The following is a 13896-nucleotide window of genomic DNA, read 5'->3' on the forward strand; positions in this document are numbered from 1 at the left end:
TGATTTAGAGGACAATTGTATATTTCCGGCTCCTGGCCAAAAGACCACATCATGAGATTGCTGCTTTTTTAATTGATTTGGATTGTGTACAAATGAAATCTTAGCGCATGTTTAAAAATAGCCGCATCATATTGATTTAACTTCTTAAATACATCTCTAAAAATGAGGTAAGTTGATGTACATGTTATAATTCAGGTTTATTATGGATTACTATTGCTGTGTCTATGTAAGCTGGTGTGAATATTGATAGAGGATTTATTTTAAATGTAGGACTATCTGTTCATATAACCATGTGTTGATGTTCAGGTCTACTTCAGACTTCATGCCTCGATTCTCAAACTGCTGGAGAAGGATGAAGTGACTGTGGACTGTGAGATGCTCTTCAGCTACATAAAGGAGGCAGCTCAGGGGCCTTTTGCCAGAGGTGAAGAGAAGAGTACCTTTAAAGTCACTGAGAAGTGAGTCCCATTAAATTCAGAGGGCTATAGTGATGAATTGTATATAATTTTTGGTGGGCATGAAGACAGAGCATTTGTTGGAGACCCTGATGCTGTGGATTTGTTTTTCTTCGATAATTGACATAAACGACTCCCTTTTTTTCACTCACTCATGCAGTGTAAGCATTAAAACATTAGAAATAGGAGGAATAGGCTATTTGGTCTTTTGAGCCTGCTCCACCAATTATTAAGATCATGGCTCCCTCAACTCCACCTTCCTGAAATTTACCCATATTCCTTGATTTCTTTAGTCTGCAAAAGTCCATCGATCTCTGCCTTGAATGTACTCATTAAACATCCACAACCCTTTGAGCAAAGATATTTCTCCTTATCTCAGTCCTTAGTGGCTGATCCCTTATTCTAAGACTGTGGTCCGTAGTTCTAGACTCCCCAGCCAGGGAAAACATTCTTTTAGCATCTGTTCTGTCAAGCCCTTCAAGAAATTTATATGTTTCAATTAGATCACCTCTCATTCTTCTAAACATTAGGCAAAATATAGGTCTAGTTTACTTAATCTCCTCTCATAGGACAATCCCTTCCTCCCAGGAGTTAGTCTGGTGAACCCATCACCTCTGTCCTCACTGGCCTACATTGAGTCCAAACATTTGATTTTAATACAGAGATAAAAACAAAAAAACTGCGGATGCTGGAAATCCAAAACAAAAACAGAATTACCTGGAAAAACTCAGCAGGTCTGGCAGCATTGGTGGAGAAGAAAAGAGTTGACGCTTCGAGTCCTCATGACCCTTCGACAGAACTTGAGTTCGAGTCCAGGAAAGAGCTGAAATATAAGCTGGTTTAAGGTGTGTGTGTGGGGGGCGGAGAGATAGAGAGACAGAGAGATGGAGGGGGTTGGTGTGGTTGTAGGGACAAACAAGCAGTGATAGAAGCAGATCATCAAAAGATGTCAACGACAATAGTACAATAGAACACATAGGTGTTAAAGTTGGTGATATTATCTAAACGAATGTGCTAATTAAGAATGGATGGTAGGGCACTCAAGGTATAGCTCTAGTGGGTTTTTTTTTATTTATTTTTTTTTTATATAATGGAAATAGGTGGGAAAAGGAAAATCTTTATAATTTATTGGGAAAAAAAAAGGAAAAGAAGGGGGAAACAGAAAGGGGGTGGGGATGGGGGAGGGAGCTCACGACCTAAAGTTGTTGAATTCAATATTCAGTCCGGAAGGCTGTAAAGTCCCTAGTCGGAAGATGAGGTGTTGTTCCTCCAGTTTGCGTTGGGCTTCACTGGAACAATGCAGCAAGCCAAGGACAGACATGTGGGCAAGAGAGCAGGGTGGAGTGTTAAAATGGCAAGCAACAGGGAGGTTTGGGTCATTCTTGCGGACAGACCGCAGGTGTTCTGCAAAGCGGTCGCCCAGTTTACGTTTGGTCTCTCCAATGTAGAGGAGACCACATTGGGAGCAACGAATGCAGTAGACTAAGTTGGGGGAAATGCAAGTGAAATGCTGCTTCACTTGAAAGGAGTGTTTGGGTCCTTGGACGGTGAGGAGAGAGGAAGTGAAGGGGCAGGTGTTGCATCTTTTGCGTGGGCATGGGGTTGTGCCATAGGAGGGGGTTGAGGAGTAGGGGGTGATGGAGGAGTGGACCAGGGTGTCCCGGAGGGAGCGATCCCTACGGAATGCCGATAAGGGGGGTGAAGGGAAGATGTGTTTGGTAGTGGCATCATGCTGGAGTTGGCGGAAATGGCGGAGGATGATCCTTTGAATGCGGAGGCTGGTGGGGTGATAAGTGAGGACAAGGGGGACCCTATCATGTTTCTGGGAGGGAGGAGAAGGAGTGAGGGCGGATGCGCGGGAGATGGGCCGGACACGGTTGAGGGCCCTGTCAACGACCGTGGGTGGAAAACCTCGGTTAAGGAAGAAGGAGGACATGTCAGAGGAACTGTTTTTGAATGTAGCATCATCGGAACAGATGCGACGGAGGCGAAGGAACTGAGAGAATGGGATGGAGTCCTTACAGGAAGTGGGGTGTGAGGAGCTGTAGTCGAGATAGCTGTGGGAGTCGGTGGGTTTGTAATGGATATTGGTGGACAGTCTATCACCAGAGATTGAGACAGAGAGGTCAAGGAAGGGAAGGGAAGTGTCAGAGATGGACCACGTGAAAATGATGGAGGGGTGGAGATTGGAAGCAAAATTAATAAATTTTTCCAAGTCCTGACGAGAGCATGAAGCGGCACCGAAATAATCATCGATGTACCGGAGAAAGAGTTGTGGAAGGGGGAAAAAAAAAACCCACTAGAGCTATACCTTGAGTGCCCTACCATCCATTCTTAATTAGCACATTCGTTTAGATAATATCACCAACTTTAACTTTAACACCTATGTGTTCTATTGTACTATTGTCGTTGACATCTTTTGATGATCTGCTTCTATCACTGCTTGTTTGTCCCTACAACCACACCAACCCCCTCCATCTCTCTGTCTCTCTATCTCTCCGCCCCCCACACACACACCTTAAACCAGCTTATATTTCAGCTCTTTCCTGGACTCGAACTCAAGTTCTGTCGAAGGGTCACGAGGACTCGAAACGTCAACTCTTTTCTTCTCCGCCGATGCTGCCAGACCTGCTGAGTTTTTCCAGGTAATTCTGTTTTTGTATTTGATTTTAATATCCTTGAGTTCAAACCCCTCCATGGCTCCTATCTCTGTAACCTCCTGCAGCTCTACAACTCTCCTGGAACTCCGTTTTCTTCTAATTCTGGCCTTTTGTCTATCCCCCATTTCCTTTGCTTCACTCTTGATGGATATGGCTTCTGCCATCTGGCCCTAAGATCTGGAGTTGTCTCCCTATACCTCTCTGCTTCTCCACCTCTTCCTTTAAGATGCTCCTTAAACCTACCACCTAGATGAAGCTTTTGGTTGTTTACCCAAATGTCGCTTCCTTCACTCGGTTTAAATTTTATCTTATTATGCTCCTGTTAAGCATCTTGGGATGGTTTACTAAGTTAAAGATGCCATTTCAATGCAAGTTGCTCTTTTAGTCCAGGGCTCGCGAGCTCCAGGATGAGCTTGAATTCTCTCATTTGGTGGACTGCAGCGGTTCAAGAAGGTAGCACACCACCACCTTCTCAAGAGCAATTATGGATGGGCAATAAATGCTGGCCTAGCCAGCAACACCCATATCCCATGAGTGAATTAATAAAGAAGAGAGAATCCTGGAGCTCGCGAGCCCTTAAACAACTGAGATCTGTTTGAGGTATAAAGTACAAACATAAGTAGATGTATAAATCACTGGTTAGACCTCAACTAGACTATCCCTTGGCATTTTTCATGATGAGCTGAAGGATGAGCTGTTCTGTAATAGGAGATTTGGGCCGTATAGGGCATGAACCAGTGCTGCTGATTTTGGTAATCAAATAAGTTAAATTCTGTGTTTGTTACATGGAATTCTAGGATTTTTTTTTTTTACCTTGCTATAAAAATTGAACTCTGTGACTCTTGTCCTTATTCTGTGAAAATCAAATCATTTCTTTCACTTGGACAACTGTAGTATTGTGGATTTGGGTGTTAGGAGACTATTGAGGGCAACAGATGGAGAAGGAGAGCTGGGGGTATTAGTTGATTGTGAACTAAAGTGCACCAGCACTGAAGTTCCTGTTGAGAAAACAAATAGGGGTTTAGATTGTGTTCAAATGCCAAAAGAATATAACATAAAGAGCATTACACTTTGGCGATAACAAACCTTTTGTACGTCTATGTGTAATGAGAATTTTATATGTTGTTTCGGGCCTCACACATGCTGGAGCATACCAAAACACTCAAAGGTGACTAGAATTATACCGGCTAAATTATGAAAGACTTGGGCTCTTTAGATTTGACCTAGTGAGGATAGGATAGAGGTTTTAAGTTAAGAAGACTTTGCCAAATCTTTGGTAAACTAGAAAGTTGTCTCGATATTGGATGAGATAAAAACAGATAGAGGAGGTATTAGAAAGGTAGGCCGTACTTGAAGTTGATAAGCCACCTGGTCTGGAAGGGCTGCATCCAGTTGCTGAGGGAAGTAAGGGTAGAAGTTGCGGATGAACTAGCCACAATCCTATACTCTTCCTTAGATATCGGGTTGGTGCCAAAGGCTGGAGAATTTTAAAGATAGTGAAATGGGGAGAAAGGTAAACCTGGCCAGTCATAAAAACAAAATAGCTTGTCAGTGGTGGAGAAGCTTTTAGAACAATAACCTGTGAGAAAATTCACAGCCACATGAACAGACTGGAGTAATAAAAGAGAGTCGGCACAGATTTGTTAAGGGCAAATAGTGTTTGACTAAATTGTTTTTGATGAGATGAGAAGGTGGATGAGGGCAGTGCAGTTGCATCTATTAGGCTGGTTAGCAACACAAACTCCTGGGATAAAAAGGAAAGTAGCAGCATTGGTACAAAATTGACTAAAAGATAGAAAACAGAATTATGGTGAATGGCTGTTTTTTTTGGATTGGGCGGAGGTATATATTGATATTCTTCTGGTTTCAGTGCTAGAACCCTGCTGATTTCAATATACATGAATAGCTTGGGGTACAGGGCACAATTTCAAAATTTGCAGATCAACTCACTGAAAACTTGAAGTGTAGCACATAGGAACATAAAAAACAGCAGCAGTCGTGGCCATTCAGACCCTCGAGCCTGCTCCACCATTCAATAAGTTTGTGGCTGATTTCTGCGTTTCAAGTTCTACATTCCCATCTGCCCTGATAATCTTTGATTCCCTTGCCTAACAAGAATCTATCTACCTCTGCCTTAAAAATATTCAGTTACCCCGCTTCCACTGCCTTCTGAGACAGAGTTCTAAAGAGAGCACAAATCTCAGTGAAAAAAATTTCTTCCCATCTCTGTTCTATAAGGGCAACCTCTAATTTTAAAACAGTGCCCCATTGTTCTGGACTGATTGACAAAAGAAAACATCCTTTCTACATTCACTTTGTTAAGAGCATTCAGGATCTTACATGCTTCAATCAAGTCACCCCTCACTCTTTTAAACTTCAGTGGAAAGTAGCCCAGCCTGTCCAACCTACCCTTATAAAACAAACCGCTCATTCCAAATACCAATCTAGTAAACCTCCTGTGAACCACCTTCAATGCATTTACATCCTTCCTTAAATAAGGAGACTAAAACTGCACACAGTATTCGCCTTGTGGTCTCACCAATGCCCTGTATAATTGAAGCATAACATCCTTACTTTTATTTTCAATTCCTCTCATAATAAAGGATCGCATTCCATTAGCCTTGATTATATGCTGTACTTGCACACTAACTTTTTGTGACTCATGCACAAGAATACCTAGATCTCTCTGCACTTCAGAACTCTGTATTCGTTCTCCATTTAAGTAATATGCTGCTTTTTTTTCTTCCTGTCAAAGTAAACAACATCACATTTTCCCACATTATACTCCATCTGCCAGATTTTTGTCCTTTCACTCAACTTATTTGTATCTGTCTGCAAACTCCTTATGTCTTCTTCACAACATATTTTCCTAGCTATCTTTGTGTCTTCTCCAAATTTAGCTACCACGCCTTCGCTCCCCTCGTCTAAGTCATTGATGCAAATTGTAAAAAGTTGAGGTCCCAACGCAGACCCCTGTGGGACCCCACTAGTCACACCCTGCCGATCAGACAAAGACCCATTTATGCATACTTTGTTTTTTGCCAGCCAGCCAATCTTTTATCCAGGTTAATATGTTACCCCCTAAACCATGAGTTTTTATTTTCTGTAATAGCCTTTGATATGGCACCTTACCAAATGCCTTCCAAAGTAATCCAAGTACAGTATGTCTACAGGCTCCCCTTTATCCACAGCATGTTATTCCTTCAAAGAACGCTAATAAATTCCTCCTAAACCTCTAATTTATTTCTCCTGACTAACCTTTCAATCGTTCACTGCTGTTCTTTATATTCTGATCAATCGTATGACCTGCCACTCATCTTTGCGCAGTTATATGCTTTTTCCTTAAGTTTGATGCTTTCCCTAACTTCTTTAGTTAACCATGGATGGTAGGTCCACCCTTTAGAATTTTCCTTATAAGTAGGAATATACTTATTCTGAGTATTCTGAAATATCCCCTTAAATGTTTGCCAGTGCTTTTCTATTGATGTATCCCCTTGCCTAGTATCCCAGTTCACTTCAACTAGCTCAGCTGTCATGCCACACAGTTGCCCTTATCTAAGTTTAGCATACTAGTCTTAGACCCATTCTTCTCCCTTTCATACTGGATGAAAAATTCAATTAAATTGTGGTCACTGCTGCTGAGGGGTGCCTTTATCCTGAGGTCATTAATTAATCCTGTCACGTTGTACAATACCAAGTCTAATATAATCTGCTTCCTGGCTGGTACCAGAACATGCTGCTTTAAGAAACTATCTCGAAAGTATTCTATGAACTCCTCATCCAGGCTACTACTGCCAATCTGATTTTTCCAGTTTATATGTAGACTAATGTCACCTATGATTATTGCCATCTTTTTATCACAAGCACCCAATATTTCTTCTTGTATACTTTGTCCTACATTGTGGTTACCATTAGTGGGCTGAAGACCACTCCCACTTCTTTCCCCTATTCCTCATTTCCACCCAAACCGATTCTGACCTCCTGAATCAAGGTCATCTCTAACTATTGCACAAATGCCATCCTTGATTAACAGTGCTACCCCTCCACCTCTACCTAGCTTCCTATTCTTCTTGAATGTCATATACCCCTCAATATTCAGGACTCAGTCCTTGTCATCCTGCAGCCACATCTCCAAAGTGTCTTATCAGCTCATATTTGTTTACCTCAAGGTGCGATATCAATTTGTTTACTTTGTTATGAATGCTACATACATTTAGATACAGAGCCTTTAGCTTTGTCTTTTTGTTATCTTTTTAACATCTAGTTTTGATTGTTGGTGCTTTCTTAGGTATTTTTCTCCTTGTCCCTTCCTGCCATTCACCAACCCTCATTTCCCATATTAATATTTTCCTCTCTTACCTTGTCTCTACTCTTTGATATACCACATCCTTTCACATTTGATCGCTTGCCCTCACTATTTAGCTTGAAACCATCTCTACCTCCCTAGTTATGCGGTTCAGGAGAGCACCAGTCCCATCACGGCTCAGACTGTCCCAACAGTACAACCCCCACTTTCCCCAGTAGTGGTGCCGGTGCCCCACAAATGTAACCCAATTCTCTCATACCAGTCCCCCTCTAATTTTATGTTCCCTTGTGCCAATTTGCACAAGGTTTAGGTATTATAATCTTTGAAGTCCTGCTTTTCAATTTAGTACCTAGCTCCTCATACGCTCTATGCAGAACCTCTTTACTAGTTCTACCTATGTCATTGGTACCTACGTGGTCCACAACAACTGGATCCTCCCCCTCCCAATGCAAGTTCCTCTCCAGCCCTGAGCAGATGCCTCGGGCAGGCAACACAGCTGTCTGGACTCCTGCTCTTTGCTGCTGATAACAGTGTCAATCCCCCTCCCTATACTGTCCCATACTACCACTACATTCCTTTTGCTCCCCCCTACTTGAATGGCTTCCTGTGCTACGGTGCCGTGGTCAATCGGCTCATACACCCTGCAGCCCCCACTTTCATCCAAACAAGCTGAGAGAACCTCAAATGTATCGGACAATTGCAGAGACACTCACTCCCGTCCTCTGGGTTCCCTTACCTGCCTCACTTGCATTCACCCTCTCCTGTCCCTGACCACTGACCAAATCAGAAGACCCTATCCTTAGTGGTATGACAGCCTCCTGGTACAAAGCATGCAGGCAACTTTCCCCCTCCTTGATGTGTCAGAGTGCATAGCTCAGCCTCCAGCTCACTGATTCTGAGCCGAAGTTCCTCGAGCCACAAACAATTAGTGCAGATGTGTTTGCCCTGGATCACAATGTTATCCAGGAGCAACCACATGCTGCAGCCATGATACATCACCTGTCTTGCCAACCTTAATGTGTTTTAAATAATTACTTAATTATAGTATTCATTTATTTATGTTGCTTTTTATATATTTTATTAGCTTTACCACCAATGTGTGTACTATTTTAAACCTTGGGGATAGAATAGAACATAACCACTTACCAGATACTCACCAAACAGCTAGCTCCTTTCCCTGTAGTAGAGTAAGAATCAATTCCAACATGGTGAGAAAGATGGAAAAAGGAAACAAACACCACCTCCTCCCTGCCCCTTCACCAAACTCCCCCATTCACCACACTCCAAGTCTGCACTAAGTTTGCCTTAACTGCACGAAAGAGGCCTGTAATTATAACTAACTGAACTGGAGCTAGAGAAACCAGATTCAGCTAGTTAACTAATTAACTACTTGGCTCTCACAGCAGAGTGAATTTACCCTGTCTAAGTGGCGAGAAAAAAAACTTAGCCTGCTTGCATAGTACTTTCCAGTTATTATTAATTACAGGCTAGATTAGATTTTAAAAGCAAAATTTAAGAATAAAATTAACACTTTAAACTCCCCCACTCACCAAACTCCAGGGGCAGAATCTTCTGTTTGGCATGTGGGGGTGGGGGTGGGCCCAGCATGCCGACGCACAAAATGATGCGCGGTGACGTCGGGCATGCGTCCCAATGTCACTGCATGTCATTCTGACCTTTCGTTTGGCGGGCGCGCACCAGAGTTGGCTGCACGCCCGCTGAGCTGTCGAAGGCTTGTTAAGGCCATTAACAAAACAATTAACCAATTTGACAGGGCTGCCCGTCCAACCTTAAGGTTGGTGGGCAGGTGAAGAGCCCAAGTGGCCTTTGCATTTTTCATGAAACCTCATCCATGGGCGGGATGAGGTTTCATGAAGGGTTAATTAAATTAATAAATATTTTTTATACATTTCATAAGCATGTCCCAGCTCATATAACGCTGTCACAGGGGGTACATGTGTAACTTACTTTGTTTTACCTTTTATTAAAAATTCTCATTCAGAAATTAATCTCCCTAAGGCATGGAGCTGCCTCGGAGATTTTTGCGCTTTTTCATGTGCATGTGTGAAAGAGCGCAGGTCCCAACTCTGCCTCTTCCCCCTGCCCGCGCAGCTAGCGCTGAGTGCTACCGGCTGCGTGTCACACTGGGGAGGCCTTAATTGGCTAGCACGTAAAATGGGGCACGGAGCCGATCACGGGTGACGATCGGTTCTGCGCCCACTCCCACCCACTCCTGACCGGCCCGCCCGACACGGAGAAAATTCTCCTCCAGCTCTACACTCAGTTTCCTCAGCTGCAGTCCGTTTGCTTTAGCTGCACCAAAGAGGCCTGCGTTTATAGCCACCTGAACTGGGGCTAGAGAAACCAGATTCAACCTGGTAAACAGTGAGGAAGATAGTAATGGACTTCTAGAGGACATAGGCCAACTAGTGGAACAGGCATAAATAGGACAAATGGAACTCGACACAAAAAAGTGAAAGTCAATACATTTAGATACGACAAATGAGGAGAGCGAATGCAAGCTAAATGGTACCATCCTAAAAGATTGCAAGAGCAGAGAGATCTGGGGTGTTTGTGCCAAACCTTTGAAGGGTTAAGGGTTAACTGATGAGAGGTTACACAAGCTAGAATTATATCCTGTGGAATTTGGAAGCTAATGGGTGATTTGATCAAAGTTTTTAGGGATGCTAAGGGAAACAATGTAGATAGAGAGGAACTATTTCTGCTGGCTCAGGAATCTAGGACTAGGGTCTAGTCTAAAACTTTCAGGAGTGAAATTAGGCAATACTTCCTCACGCAAAGGGAGGTAGAACTTTTGAGCTGTTTCCACAATCAACAATTGATGCTCTACCAGTTAATTTTAAAATTAAGATTGATAGGTTTTTTTAATCCAATGGTGTAAAAGATAGGGGGCAAAGGCAGGAAAATGGAATTAGTTTGCCGATCAGCTATGATCTCATTGAATGGCAGAAAGGGTTAAATGGCCTGAGAATAATGGAAGAAAATGGTTAAAAATTGCTCTAATGTTATGCTTTCAGCATGTCCCTCCTCAAGACACTGAAATACTAATATTATAGGCTGCTGTTGAGGGTGGATTGATTTGAAAAATTTGATTTAAAGAATGGCATTTCTTATGGTGGGACATAACTAACTTTAGTTTGGATTTTCTTTACAGGATTTTAACATTTCGTGTGTTGTAGGAAGTAGCATTCCTAGTTCAGTCCCTGAAGTTTGAGGTCTTTTTCTGGTCCCAGAATGTTTGTATTATGTAACAACAGGGACATCTAGTGGTAGGAAAATTATATTCTGTGCTATGAGACGAGGCCTCCTGCCCGTCTATAATATACACATGCGTGCACACGCACAAACACTTCTGTTTTATTTCAACTTATAGTTGTTTGGATGGTGAATGATGATTTTCTTCATGTTTTTTTTATTCTCCACTTCCCTCCCCTCTAGGGAGAAATCCTGTACAAATGATGACGATTCTCATTCTTCTGTTGGAACCGTGCAAGGTCAAGGAAATCTTCCCTCAGGTCCAGGTCTGACATCCCCACCTTACACAGCCACTCCGATTGACCACGATTACGTCAAACGTAAAATTCCCCGTCAGCAGGCTTCAATTGATGGTATTTTTCTTGTTATAGATAATGGCAAACTTGGGAGGTGGTTAATAATTGGGGCAATCATAAGTGGTGAATTCTGTTAAATGCACAACACTGGGTGATGGTGCGTAGGAAAATGGGCAATATGGCTGCTGTCTAGCTTCTCAAAAATGATCGATTTTTCATTTAGGTTTCTTTAAACCTTTCTTGGTGCTTGCTTGGATTGTTGTTGGCTTGTTTAAGTGTCTGCTGCTTTGCTTGTATGAAGTGCAATTTGGCTGCATCTAGTGCCATAACAGGAATTGTTGTAAACAGCAACAACTTTTACAGAATGATGCCAGTATTGGCCATTGCTTACAGTTCTCTGACCCAGGCCTCAAAAGTGTGTTCTTCTGTTAAGCACAACAGGCATTCACTTTAGCTCAGTAGCTTTGTGATGATGCCTGCATCCACCATTTGAGTTGATACAGATTGTAAATGCTGCAGTTGCTGTCTTAGCCACTTGTGCATGCTTTGTGCCTTGCTATTTTTCTACCTGGTCCAGTGACTTTTATTTTATTGGTATACATTTATCCATGGCCTTTCACGTTTGTTTGGTGATTAGGAATCCAAGCTTGCTCCATATGATAGTAAAGTCAATATTTTGGTCCTTCACTGCCCTGACAGATTTTATTTAGCATGTACCCCAACTCACCAAGTGAAAGGAGAGTTGAGGGAAGGGATTGCAAAGATCCTGCCCTCTACTACATTTTAAATTGCTGGAATGATCTTTCCAGTTGAAATTTCAGAATTTATTTAGAATGTGATTCTTCACATTCAAAGAATAGTATTGTTGAGTTTGGCAACAGTACTATAGTATTTTACAATTGAGTAGTTCTAGCTATTCTTTATAGGTTTGTTTTTTTAAAATTGGTTTTGTACCTTGTTAGTTTAAGGAAATGGTTTGCTTGTTTGTGGATAGGGCATAATTTTATTTTGTCCTGTCCCCTGTTTAAGCACCAGTACTTTAATTCCCAAGCCTTAATACAGGGGTAGAAATATTTTTGTTGATCCGAACAAACCTTACACAGTTATTCAAAGAGAGAGTCATCATCTTCTCCAGTCTCATTAGTTCTGGTTCACATAATTTGGCTGTTTTTTTTTACAATTTAAGTACTTTGAACAGTGTGGTTGTGAGTGCTAGAGGGAAACGTCACTAATTGTGCACTTTTCCCAGCAGTGTTTTGTCAATTCTACTTGGGTAATACTTGAAAATTATAGATATTAGAGTTGTTATATTAAGGTTAAATGGCAATTGTTTTTTGACTTTATGGTTTCACAGCTTTTTATATTTGAAATCCTTAGGAGAAATGAGCATTATTTTAATCAGGCTTTGTGGGATTTTTAAATATAGTAAAGAGAGGTGGACTAATCAGTTAATGATTAGTTTCCTGGCTTTGAAGGCACGTTACCTCATGTTGGCAATGACATTGGGATAACGAATGCATCAAAACCATACAGAAGGAAGGAAAGCGAAACCAAGACCCATATTCTAGTGCATCAACATGGTTGAAAGGAGTGGAACAGAGGAAGTAAATTAACTAGTGATTGGTTAATGCTGAACTTGAATTCTAAAAGACATTGGGGTGAATGGAGACACAGATAAAGAGCTCCATTGTTTGAGAACCTGAGGAGAAATGAGAATAGGCATCAGCATGATGAGTTATGATCCCAATTTATTGGGAATGTGTGTGGTCAGGAGATGTGTGGATGACTGAGGCAAAAGAAAGCCGAAGGTGTAGGGCAGTGTATTAGTGGCTTAGAAGGTACAAGACTAGGAGGGAGTTCTGATATCAATTACATAGAGAACAAAGAAAAGTTGAGGTGGTGACAGTGGTAAGGGAGAGAAGTTAGAGGCTGGTAGTGAAAGATAGGAATCGTTTACCAGACAAATCATCTTTTGCAACCTTGATATTATTGACTACACCATCCCCCTCCATTGCCCAAGTGGCTACAACTGCTTCTCACCTGGTTAACTGTCTAGTCATAGCCAGAAAACCTTCTGCAATGACTTTTCTTCCTGCTCCCTCCTTGTAACCTCCTGAAGTCCCTCAAGTTTCTATCCTTGCCAAAATTTTATTTGATCTCGCTTCTGGGAAGTGATGGAGGATATTTCAAAATTCCGCAAAGCCTTTCCATCATCAACAAGGCACAAGTCAGGAGTGTGATGGAATACTCCCCACTTGCCTGGATGAGTACAGCTCCCACAACACTCCAGCTCGACACCATCCAGGACAAAGCAGCCTGCTTGACTGGCACCCCATCCACAAAGATTCATTCCCTCCACCACCAATGCACAGTGGAAGCAGTGTATACCATCTACAAGATGCACTGCAGGAACTCACCGAGGCTCCTTCGATGGCACCTTCCAAGCCCTCGATCTCTGCTGCCCTGAAGGACAAGGGCAGCAGATGCATGGGAACACCACAACCTGCAAGTTTCTCTCCAAGCCACTCACCATCCTGACTTGGAAATATATCAGCGTTCCTTCACTGTCGCTGGGTCAAAATCCTGGAACCCCCTCCCGAACATCACTGTGGGCATACCTACACCACATGGACTGCAACAGTTTAAGAAGGCGGCTCACCATCACCCCCTCAAAGGCGATTAGGGACGGGCATTAAATGCTGGCCTAGCCAGCGATGCCCATGCCCCATGAATGAATAAATTTTTTTTTTAATATATTAAGTTTGTTGTATAAATGTAAGTTGTTGTTGTACCCTGTTTAGGATTGTGAGGGAAGTGTCAGAAATGTTTGAGCCAGATATGGAAGCAGTATTAAAGTTTAAGTGTTCGCCTTATGTGTGAAAGAGATTTGACATGAAACAGGA

The 13896-nt window shown here is 42.2% G+C and overlaps 1 protein-coding gene across 3 annotated transcripts in view; it reads left to right on the plus strand.

Moving 5' to 3' along the window:
* cabin1 (calcineurin binding protein 1) overlaps nucleotides 1-13896 on the plus strand; it is a 589218-nt gene that overhangs the window by 129821 nt on the left and 445501 nt on the right. For 2 of the 3 annotated variants that reach the window (XM_041202355.1, XM_041202356.1), the window contains exons 25-26: nucleotides 307-458; nucleotides 10881-11050. In XM_041202355.1, the coding sequence (XP_041058289.1) occupies nucleotides 307-458; nucleotides 10881-11050 (322 nt within the window). The remainder of the gene's footprint in view (nucleotides 1-306; nucleotides 459-10880; nucleotides 11051-13896) is intronic. The other variant, XM_041202357.1, reaches the window with a different exon arrangement.

This window comes from Carcharodon carcharias, chromosome 13 (assembly GCF_017639515.1).
Source record: "Carcharodon carcharias isolate sCarCar2 chromosome 13, sCarCar2.pri, whole genome shotgun sequence".
NCBI classification, from domain to species: domain Eukaryota; kingdom Metazoa; phylum Chordata; class Chondrichthyes; order Lamniformes; family Lamnidae; genus Carcharodon; species Carcharodon carcharias.